The sequence below is a fragment of the Rhinolophus sinicus genome, chromosome 11 (genome assembly GCF_057876585.1).
Source record: "Rhinolophus sinicus isolate RSI-liver-muscle chromosome 11, RSI-T2T, whole genome shotgun sequence".
Classification (NCBI taxonomy): Eukaryota; Metazoa; Chordata; class Mammalia; order Chiroptera; family Rhinolophidae; genus Rhinolophus; species Rhinolophus sinicus.
Genome location: NC_142511.1, coordinates 7,846,471 through 7,859,035, shown reverse-complemented (window position 1 = coordinate 7,859,035; position 12,565 = coordinate 7,846,471). Strand labels below are relative to the sequence as shown.

At 40.9% G+C, this 12,565-nt stretch overlaps 1 protein-coding gene across 1 annotated transcript in view; it reads right to left on the bottom strand.

Annotated features, from left to right (window-relative positions):
* Nucleotides 1-12,565, bottom strand: part of PAPPA2 (pappalysin 2) — a 219,805-nt gene that overhangs the window by 139,724 nt on the left and 67,516 nt on the right. Inside the window, exon 4 of the mRNA XM_074322117.2 lies at nucleotides 4,717-4,862. Within this exon, the coding sequence (XP_074178218.2) occupies nucleotides 4,717-4,862 (146 nt within the window). The remainder of the gene's footprint in view (nucleotides 1-4,716; nucleotides 4,863-12,565) is intronic.

The following is a 12,565-nucleotide window of genomic DNA, read 5'->3' as shown; positions in this document are numbered from 1 at the left end:
CCCACTAGATCTTTCAAAAACTTTCGTTTTCCCCCTACAATGGTCACATTATCTGGACTCATTTGAAGGTCCTATATGGTTAAGCCCCCATCATGAGCTGGGTTCACTTTCCCTCCCACTGGTTCTTGGGTTCCGTACGCACTGGGGCGTGCTGCTGGCGATCTAGTCAGGATGAGACTATCCTCTAGCAGCACAGACATTCCCTAGAACAGTTAGGGAAACGATTGGCCCAGGACACTCTGAACTGTCTAACTCCTGTGCCAGAAAGTGACAGGCTCTCCTCGCTAACCTGGCCCAAATTTCCTTGTACTTACTTCATCTCTGCAGCAGCTGCATCTGTGAGCCACAGGGGACTTGCTCAAACCTCTCTCTCCTTTGGTGTCTGGTAAACCCCTAAGTCCTGCTTCTGTGCAAGTCCCTACAGAGTCAGATGTGTAGAGAGACCCCAAAATCAGCACATCCGACCCCAAACCTTCTCCCCATTCAGTCCTCTTTACCTATATTTTCTACCTTGGCAGCACCAACCACTTGGTCCATCTACAGAATTCTTTATTTCCCTATCTACTCATTTATGCGAACAAAGTTTCTCAGTACTTGGAGTTACAAAAATTTTTTAAAAAGCAACATAACAGATGCTAAATCCTATCTCATTACAGCATCAATTATTATTCATCCACAGAAACAAGAAATAATTTGGGGGAGAAAAGTCACACTCATCTCTTTAAAATGAGCATTTCCCATTTTGTTTACTGGTCATTAACCAACTTTTTAAAATACTGATTTTATCAATTTTGGACACGTAATCATTTTAAAAGATAACTCAACTGAGAAGAAATTTTCAACACTTTATAACTTACGATCAGTATTGATGTGAATATCCTACTTGCGATATAGTACCACAGTTTTATAAGATGTTATCATTGGAGGAAAATGGGTCAAAGGTATGTGGGATCTCTGTATTATTTCTTACAACCGCATGTAAATACACAATTATCTCAAAATAAAACGTTTAGTTACAAAAACTTATTATTGCAAAAGAAGTCTTTTATTCAAAATATTTCTAGCAGAGAAATAGGTGACCAACTAAAGACAAAAAAAATGTCTGTGTTACATTAGTATAAGGTTCTACAGGAGAAATGGAACGAAAACACAAATTCAAAGAGAAAAAAAGGAGCAATGAATAATTTCCCAATATTAAAAAAAAAAGTGCATGATGACAAAATTTTAAATGAATAATAGTGATTATCAAATCATTGTTACTGAGAATACATTTAGAAGAGTAGATTTAAAAATTATTTTAAAAGGTCACTAATTTAAAATACTGTGCCAGAAATGATATTCTTTATTACTATTTAAACTAATGATTAATTTTTTAGTTGGTACTCTTAGACTGTCTGAGGGGTAGAGTTTTTCAAAAGTCTTTGAGGGGGTAAAGAGAGCAAAAATAAATTTGAAGAGCACGGCTCTAGCCAAGTACATTCCACTTCTAAGTGTGTCCAGGTTTTTTACAGTCTGAACCTTGGCATTTATCAGCTTTTTCACTCTGGAATGCCTTCTCATTGTCTGCCAAGCAAGTATCTTTCAGCTCTCCTCTCAAGCCCCAGCCCCTCTGGGACCTCTTCCCTGATGCTTTCAGCACAATTAAGCACTTTCTCTCATGTTCTTGCCTGACCTCATGTGTGGTATCATCACATAGAACTGTAAGTGTGTATTTGCATGTCTGTCTCCCAAGTATTCTGTGCAAACCTTTGCGGTGAATTCCTTTTAGTATTCTATCTCTGGTATTGCCACAAAACAGATTCCACAGTTTTTCTTTGAATGAATAAATGATCATGAGCATAGTATTAATAGCTTATAAAAGTGCTGGTTTACCACTTACATTAGTCTTATGCCTTTGAAGATATATTTTCAGTTCAAATGCTGTGTACTAAGGCTAAAGATACTTAAACCAATGAACAGTAGAGTTCAAGGGAATCTCATTTGTTCATTTACTTATAAAAAAAAAAATCCTGCCCTGCATTACCAGGGTAGTAAAAGTACCAAATTATGCTAAAAGGCAGAAATGGCATTGATGGCAAAACAGGACCACAAATAACCTTGACCTTGTCACATAGTCACTGAAGCCATTGGTAGCCGGATTCCATCTTCAGACTTTCGGGCGAGTGTACTTATCTGCTAAGGTCCCTCAGCTGACCCTTACAATGCAGGGGTCTTACATGTTCACACAAACAAATAATCTCATCTTTTGTCTTGAAAAGACTCTATTTAGCAAATCCTATGTGTCTTCCACTGTCATATTAGGCCAGCTGTCTCTACTACGCTACACCTGAGTTAGGTCAACACAATTCCTTTGTTCCAACCCAGTTAGATTGAACAAGAACAAATAAATAGGAACATGAGCAATTGCATATCGAGTCAGCGCTCTCACCTGTTCAGTCTGGTCTTCTACTTCCGAAGATTACACTAAGAACTACGTTGTAGGGGAACACGGCTATTCCTAAAATGCTTTCGAATAAAATATAGGTATCCCCAGCTTCTTTTGTAATTCATTACAAGTCAATAATTCATGAGATAATTCCATAAACCATTTAAATTGAATACTTCAGTCATTTATTCATTCACCCCTTCAATTCAGTGAGCATTCACAGAGCACCTGCTATATATGAAGTACTCAGCTTATGCACAGAGGTCACAGACTTTATTCAGATTACACCAGCTCTTACATGCCCTCGTGTGTGTGTGTGTGTGTTTCTACTCAATTTTATCACAGGTATACCTTTGTGTACCCACCGCCACAATCAAGATGCTGAACTGTTTCATCTCCACTAAGATCACTCTCGTGTTATCCTTTTTGTCACACGCACACTCAGACCCCTTCCTCCCACCCCCACCACATTTCCAAGACCTGGCAAGCACTAACTTTGTCTCCAGCTCTATAAGTTTGTCATTTTGAGAATACTACATCGATGGAATCATACAGCATGTAACTTTTGAGATTTTTTTTTCCACTCAGTATAATACCCTTGAGATCCATCAAGGTCATTTCATGCATTAATGCTTTGTTCCTTTTTGTTGCTCAGTAGCAGTCCATCGTACGACAGGTGTACTACAGTTGGTGTAAGCAGTTAGCACTGAAGGAAACGTTTGGCACTTCCAGTTTGGGGCTATTACAAATAAACTGCTATAAAGATTGATGTTAAAGTTTTTGAATGGATATATGCTTTCACTTCTCTAGGCTCAACGGCCAAGAGTACAACTGCTGGATCATACGGTAGGTGTATGCGTAGTTTTATAAGACACTGCCAAGGTATTCTGCAGAGAGCCTGTGCCATTTTACATCCCCACCCGCAATGGACGAGAGATCCAGTTTCTCTGCATCTGCACTAGCATTTATCATTGTCACTATTTAAATTTTTTTATTAAAGTATAGTTAGCATACATTATTATATTAGTTTCAGGTGTACAGCACAGTGATTTGACATTTACATACCTTACAATGTGATCACCACGGTAAGTGTAGTAACTATCCATCACTGTGCAAATTTATTATGATATTATTGACTATATTTTCTGTGCTGTACCCTACATCCCCATGGAGTTTTTATGTCAGCTATTATAATAAGTGTGTAGTGATATCTCACGTGCCTGAATTTCCCTAGTGGCTAATGATTTTGAACATCATTTTATTTCCTTATTTTCCATCTGTATATCCTCTTTGGTAAATGTTTCCTCATGTTTGTGTCCATTTTCCAACTGGAATGTCTGTTTTACTGTCAATTATTGAGTCTTTATATCTTCTACATACAAATCCGTTGTGAGATGTGAGCTTTGCAAATATTTCTTCCATGTCTGACATTTCTTTTTTTTTGTCTTCACAGAGTCTTCCTGAGACAAAAACTTTTAAATTTTGATGAAGTCTAATTTATCAGTTTTTATTTATGTGGATTATGCTTTGGATGTTACATATAAGACTCTTCATTAATCCCAGCTCTGAATTTTCTCTTATGTCTTCTTTGAAAAGTTCTATACTTTTATTTTTTTATATTTAAATCTATGATTCATTTTGAGTTCATTTTTGTACAAGGTGTGAGATTCATACTAAGATTCATTTGCTTTTGCCTGTGGATGTCCAATCGCTTCAACACCATTTGTGGAAAATATTTATTGTCTATTAATGTCTGCAGTGTAAGAATATTATCTGCTTTAGTCCTCATGGTTGTAATATATTCCTTCTCTCTCATGTTTTCTTTTTTTTCCTTAATCAGTCTTTCTGGGGGTTTATCAATCCTTTGCCCCTCCCTCCCCACAAAACCTTTTGGTTCTCTTAATTTTTTTCTAATTAATGTTTATTTTCTATTTTATTTGTTTATTCTCTTATTTTTATTACTTCCTTCTGTCTTCTTTCTTTTTGTTTAATATGTCACGTCACCAAGACATAAAATTGATCTTATTCCATGTTATCAATTTATTTACATCTAGATTATAGCTTTGGTCTAGAACATCCTGAGTATTTCCCACTGTTTGCTCTAATACCTCTTACTTGTCTGCCTTGAAACATTTTGACAGATTCTCCCAAAAGCTAATCTCTGCCAAAAGCAGTTAATGCATTGAGTAAATATATGTTTTTCTCTCTCTTTTTTCCCCAAACTCACTTTCACAAACTCCCTTCAGGGCTCCTCAGTTATTTCAACCCAACTTGGTCTCCAGTTCACTTACCCAGGTGGCTGATGGCTTCCTTGTCCCAAGGCCAGGTGGCAGCACCTGCAAGGTCTTCCCTCACGGAGCTGGCGAAGTAGACGTTGAGGAAGTGGGTGCTGTTGAGCTGCAGTGCCTCTTTCAGCTCCTTCACACTCATGTACGCCCTGGAGAGCACACGGGAGCAGAAGTCATCACACCAAGAGATCAGCACACCGGGAACAGCAGAATCACAAGGTATCACACTCGGACCCTCCCAGCCTGCATTGCCTTGTAGGGGGACGGGGAGGCAGAGACCAGGCGGGCATGAAGGCCACAGAAAAAGGCACCGATACACACTTGGGATATTTATTCCAAGATAAGTAATATCCGACCTTGTTAGCCCGACAATATTTATATGAAAACTCAGTCTTTGACATCATACTCACTCTACACCCAGACTGTTTCTTCAAGAGAAATCCAACAATATTCCTAATTCTTTGCCCTGAGAATTACCCCCAGGCCCTGGTGAAGAAAGCCTTCCAACTTTCAACTCCGGGCTCTTTCCATCACACTGTATGGTCATTATTATGAGGAGACCAACTGAGTCTTCAGTATATGCTTCCTTCCAGACATGATTTTTTTAAAGGGAAATAGTGACTAGGGAACATAAAGTAAAAGAGGAAAAAAAGAGGTAAATGATAGACTGGGGAGAATATTATAAAGCTACTGAAAAGAATAGTGTGTGTGTGTGTGTGTGTGTGTGTGTGTGTGTGTGTGTGTGTGTGTATTTCTCTTTCTAGTCCCTTAATCCACGGAAACTCTACCTCCACTTCAACTGCCTTACAACACCAAGTATCTTTATTGGAGGTCCTCAAAGCACTAGGCGATATTGCGTTTGCACTTACGCACAGAATTAACGGTCTATTAAAAACACATGCCCCGTAGCCCATTAAAAAAAAAAGGAAACAAGCATTTGATCCCTTTATAAACTCATATATAATCAAAGACTTTCATCTTCCTGGCATCCATGAAATTTTGGCATGAGCAAACAGAGACTCCCCATTCTAACGAAGGGCTATTTGTGAGAAGGAACAAGGAAACCAGAGGGCAGGACTCACTGGGTACTTCCCACGGTGGCCGTGGTCTACAACTCCAAAGAGGGGAATGTTCCTATCAGTGCTTCAACTGGGCAGAAAACTCCCTCAACGGAAGTTGGAAATTGCCTTTACAGATTATACTTCATGGCTGCTATTCTGGGGGGACAAGCTGGGACATCAAAACCTCCCAACCCATGTCAGGGCTCATGTCAGGGCAGCACGACCCTTCTGCTCTCACTTGCTCTGCCTCCCAAGCACTCTGCCACCTACTCAGTCCCTGTCAGGAGACACTGGCAAGGAGTACCAAAGGCACAGAGATTCCCAAAGAAAAGTGTCTTTGTGTCCTATGGAACAGAACCAAAAGGGGGGATGAAAGTAGCGAAACAAAAACAATATTTTGCTTTAGCCCCAAAGATGCTTGGGAGAAAAGGGAGTTGAAAAATACTCTGTCTTCCTGACTTAGAATATCTTGGAAAAACAGTTCTCAGCCCCAAGAAATCATTCAAATTCCAGGAGGTGATGTCAGATGTGATCAGAGGGATATTCCTTCTGCTGCTTTCCTGGAGACACAATATTTTTTGGAGCGTTGCCTGGTTTTCCCTGAACATTAGTCACATTCCCTTTTCCTCTCTCCTTTATTAAAAATAATTACAATTTCCTGTATCGACAAATTGATGGTGTGGAGCTGTGGTGCCATCAAATGATTCTTCAACATGGAGATGTTTCAAACGGGCCACAAGAAAGGGGCAGATGGGAGAAGGGACAGAAGGAAGGAAGGAAGGAAGAAGAAGGGAGGGGAGGGGAGAGAATCAGAGACGGAACCTATGCACAACTCAGGGTACCACAGAAGAAAAGTCGCACCCTTCTCTGTTTCTACTCCAGAGTCCCCATTAAAATTAGGACTCGGTAACTTGACAGTTTTCTCTCTTTCCCCTCCCTCACTTTCCCAAGTCCGACTGTTCCTCGCACGGTTTATTTGGGCTATCTGCGTTACTGGCTCCTCTGTCTGCCATTTACCAGTCTTGGCTGCCGCCCTTTTGTCCTCCCTCAACCCAGCAGTTTCCACGCATTTCCCTTGAGCTCCTTCCAAGGGGCCTCCTCCACCACCAGCCTCATTAGCTGGTTCTACTCATCTCCCGTTGCTTCCTGGCCCAACTCTCTCTCCAGCCATAAATTACCCTTCCAGATGAGAGTGTTGCTGTCACGCTGGTGGCGAACCGGGTGCGGTCACTCCTAGTCCTGCCCACAGACACATACGCAGAGGTCGGCAAGTGGGAGAGAATACATTTCAAAAAGCTACGCGGAAACAGCCATGAATTGAACCCAGAGAAGAATGCCTTATGTTGTCAGAAACACAGATTTTTGTCCAGATTATTCCTAAACCTAAACAGGTAAAAATACAGATACTGGTGTGTCTATTTTGCGTGTAGAATGCCCCGTCTATTACAACACATGGACACCATTTCAGAAGGCAAAACGGAGCTAATGATGACAAATATCTTAGCTTGTCAACTAATGAGACCAAAGCCTGGCTCCGACTTAGGGTGGGGAAGAGTAGATATCCTTCAGAAATTCAGAGCTTCAGAAATGATTTATTAAGAGACAGACTTGCCATCCTAAATAACTTAATAGTCAAAGGAAGGTTAAATGACATACATAAATGTCATCAAACACAGAAGAGTCATGAATTGGCCAGAACTGGCTATGAAAAGGGAGATGAGCTGCCTTAACCAGCTAAATTTCTGCCAGGATTTGTCTTTACTCATCCTCTCCACACTCCAGATTGAAATACTCACTATACCCTTCTCCCTGAGGACACAGAACCACCAAAGGGAAGTTGTGTATTGATTTCTGTAAAAAATTGTCCAGACACGAGCTGGCCTTGAGGCTGACATGTCAAGTTGTTGTGCCCACTGCTCATGTCTGTAATTTCTGACGTGACCCCTGGAAGACGGCACACCTGCCTCACCAGTTTTAGGACTGCGAGCTACTGGTTGAGATTAACCAATGCCCGGTGTCCAGCCCACCCTGTCCCATTGTCCCACAGACGCAGTGCATTCATTTTGATTCCTCCCTCCCTGAGCACGGACCCCCGGCCACACTCCAGTATCTAAGTGTGCATGCAACCTCCAATTCTTGCTTGGTTTCTAAGTAAAATGGAAGGATAGTAAAAGTGTCTCTTTGTGCTCTAGTTTAATAGTCAGTTGGTTAACTCTTTTAGAGATTGACAGAAATAATCCAAGAATGAGGTCAGAAAAAAGAAAAAAGATCTCAGCCGTCTGAAGAAAGTCGAACCAGTATCAAATCTTGGCATGTTGAAAAACTAGACATAAAGGCTGCAAGTGTGCCCTGCGACTGGGACCCACGGCCGTGCTTCGCAGTCAGACCAAGCCTAGTCCAGAGGAAGGGCCTGACACAATCCACAGGTGGGAAGCAGCCTCCAGGAGAACAAAACCACATGCCCTCAAGAACCCTCATAGAAACCACCTGTGCCAAAGTTGGAATATTTGGGGTTGGTTAAATCTAAGCCTTCCTTTCATTACTGTACACCATGGTTCTCTACCCAAAATGTACAGTAGGGTTCCTTCCTCCACCCCCTTCCACTGCCCACTACCAACTATGCTTCCTTCCGGTGAATATCTCCTCTGACCTGCTGCCCCCGCCACTGCACCCTTTCACTGTGCCCACCTCGTGGGAATTACAGGTCCCTAGAGTACCAAACTAGCATTTGCCCACTGCAACTTCCCAACTTAAGTTTTTTTTTGTTTTGGTTTTTTTTTTCCTCCTGTCAAATTCCTTCTGCTTTTAGGCCCCCGTTCCTCTATTACAGCACCATATATACTTTCCACTTTTCTTCATTTTTCCCGTCTCCTGTGTATTCCATACACATCAAGGGCTTCACAGTCTGGCGCACAAGCTTCCCCTTCTCCTCACTGCTATCACGTGAGGAAATGTCAACTTTTATGTGAAGCATCCACTGAAAACACAGTCTTATTTTTGACGTCCTTACCTCCAGTGACCTCTGCATGCTGTGCTCGTTGTCACCCATACTCAGATTGATTTTTTTCAATACAAGCGAAGTTAATAACATTACAAAAAGCATTTTAAAATATTTATTTATTTATTTATTTATTTATTTATTTGATTTTTAAAAATTTATTGGGGTGACAATTGTCAGTAAAATTACATAGATTTCAAGCGAACAATTCTGTATTACATCATCTATAAATCCCATTGTGTGTTCACCACCCAGAGTCAGTTCTCCTTCCATCACCATATATTTGATCCCCCTTACCCTCTGATCTCATGGATATCTGTACTTTTACTTGTTTACACTTTTATTCGCTTCCGGTCATCTCCTTGCCAGGAATTATTTGAAATTTTCACCATTCTTCTCTTGCCCCTCCTCCCCCACCAACCTCAATCTCTTATTGCCCTGACTCTTAGTAAATGATCATGCCTCCTTCTTTGATGATAAACATGAGGCCATTCATCAGAACTCTCTCTCTCCATTTCCATCTCCATCTCTCTCTCTTTCTCTCTCTCCCTAACATTTACTTCCCTACCTATATTTATTCCCTTTCCTCTGGTCCCACTGGATGCGGTTTCTGAGCAAATCATAGCTAGTATCCTCTTTTTCTTTCTTCCTATTTCAAACTTCTTAAAAGAATCATTTCCTCATCTCCCATTCATTTTTTTTCCATGTACCCCCTAACCCCACTGTACCCTGGATTTCATCAGCACTTCATCAAAACTCTTTTGTTAAAGGTGTAATGACCTTCTCATTGTCCCTTTCCAGAAAATGGAAAAAAAAATCAGTCACCTTCTTACTGGATTCCTTTGTTGAAACGTTATATTATTAGTTACTTCCTGCTACATCTTGACTTTTATTGCTCTTTCCTGGTTCTCCTCTTGCTTTTGAGACCATGGATTCTCAGTCTCCACTATGGGTTCCTCTTTCCTCATCTAATCCTTAAAAATTATTCCCCAGGGGCCTGTTTGTGGTCCATTTTTTCAGTCACTCTCCTTCTTCATCATTGGGAACTCTTCTACTCTAAAACTTGGAAATACCATCAGTATTTGGATGACTCTCAAATATATATATATACATATATATATATGTATATATATATATCTCAAATATATATATATACATATATATATATGTATATATATATATACATACACACATATATATGTAAATATATATGTATATATAATTATATGTGATATATAAATATAATATAATATAAACATAATGTGTAATATATAACATATAATATACATTATGTAATCTATAATATATAAATACTATACATATATATATATATGACTATAGATTAGATTCTTGTTTCCCTCTTGCAGTGGCATGTCTCTACCTGTATCACCCACAGACATCTTGAAGTCAACATGTCAATGTGATGGGTGGTTCTACCTGAGCACAAAAGAAATTCTGACACAGTGAATTTCAATGCACCTGAAATTATGGTCCAATGAATGAATCTGTGGACATCTTTTCCATGGACAGATTTGCGAGAAGGTCTGCGTTTTGGGTAAACACAGAGGCAGTCCATGGAAGGATCAAAGGACACGGATCAGGGAAGGACCCAATGGCATTTTGTCCCCTACCTAATTTTATAGACTGGGTTTGGAGCTTCTCAGGGAGAAACAAAAAGAAGCCTTTGCATAAGAAAACTGGTGCCACCCAGGATGCAGGAGCAATGCTTTAAGGCCTAATAACTAAAGGAAGCACTGACTGAGGAGAGAAGGAACACTCTCTCCATTTCTGGCAGATTCCGGGATGCCAGCACCATTACAGCACTGACAGTGTTGTCGGGTTACATTAGAAGCCAGCTCTCTCAGAAGGCCGGTTTTTCCCTAGAGAAACGGTGAGGGCAGAGCATCAGCTGGAAATTCTGACTGTCAGCAGACAGGATAAATACCATTGCCAGTGTTCAATGGCAAACAGCAGGAGAACCACAGAAACGGGTGGGCATCAGTTTTTAAGGCACACCCTCTGGAGACAAGCAGAAATATTAGAGAAAGGGATGCTATCTGAGGATAAGATTTTCTAGTTATACATTTAGCTACTGTAATGTGCTTGTTAAAGGTAGTGTGACCTCATTCTTACCCCAGGGCCATGTGGACTGGGGGACAGTCAGCTTATCTCTGACACTGAACTCAGTCTTCGTCCCCATGTGCTCTTCTCCTCCAGCACCCCTCTGGAATTGCTACCGCCGTGCTACCCTCTGTATGACACAAGCAGAAAACCCAGGATGTCTCCCTCACTCCCCCCTCCCCTTTCTGCACCCCCTCAATCTAATCAACCACCTGCCAGTGACCACGGTAAGAAAAGACACTATGGTAATTAATGTTTCTCTTCTGGATGCCACAAAAGAGCTGCGATACCATCATCACTAGAATATCATGGACTGCAAATATATTTTTTCTTGAAATTCAAGTATAGAGCACCTGACGATACTTATGAAACCCGCAACATTCATCCACTTTTGCTCATTCAAATGGGAATGAGGAATTACTACTAGAACTAAAATGGAATTATTGTCTAGAAAGGTTTAAGTGTTGTAAAAACTTGAGGTTGAAACAAGTCACTGGAGACTAAAAGGACTTGACATCTAATGCCATATAACAGCATCCGTGGGAGACAAAATAATGCCCCCAAACATGTCCCCATCCTAAGCCCTGGATCCTGGGAATACGTTACCTTACATGGCAGACGGGGCTTTGCAGAGGTCATTGAAAGTACAGCCTTTGAGGTGGGAGGTTATTCTGGTTATCTGAGTGGGGACAAGCTAAATACATGAGTCTTTATAAGCAGAGAACACTTGCGCCTGTGATTGGAGAAAGCGATGTAGCAAAGGGAGCAACATCAGAGAAATGTTACAGCTGGTGTCAGGATGAAGGAAGGGGGCTGCAAGCCAAAGAACGTGAGCGGCCTTTAGAAGCTAGAAAAGGCGAAGTAATGGTTTCTTCCCCTCCAGCCGCTGGAAGGATACGCGGCCCTAACGACACACTGATGAGACCCATGTCAACCTACAGGGCTGTGAGATAATAAACTGAGTCATGTTCAGCCACTGAGCTGGTGGTAACTTGTAGCAGGAGGAACAGAAAATACATCTTCTTTCACTTCAATACATTATCCTTGGGAAAAGAAAGACCACGCAGGGAGTGAGCAATTGGCTTCAAAAGATGGTGTGAAAAGAAAGGATTTGTTTTAAAAGCCCCTGTCCTATGATGCTGGGATTATGGGATCAAGGGGAGGAGAAGAGGACATCCCATCATTACAGTTCTTGGCAGTAGTTTAACTACTGTTTCAAGGAAGTCAGGCCCTCGAATGTATTTGGAAGGGAAATCATGAAAATACCCAGTTAACTCAGTAAATCCTGATAAGAAAAAAAGAAAAGCATGGTGGAAGAGGTATCCAGTAGAACTTAAGAGAAAGTGACCAAACCAAAAGTCGGGGTCCTGATGAGCACAGGCTTCTAAACAGAATGGCTCGGTCTCCAGTCCCACCTCTTCCACTCACTGGCCAAGTGGCACTGGTAAGGCACTTACCATCACTACGCCTCAGTTTCCTCATCCATAAAATGGGAGTAAGGAAAGTCTCTACCAACCACATATAATTATTGGGAGGAAAACAAGGAGGTAACATGTATAAAATCACACAGAAGCACTTACTAAACCTTGTATTATCAATAGCAATACCTATGACCTCAGATGTCTACATCGCCAGCCACAAAATTCAAAAATCATAATATAGGAAAGCAAGG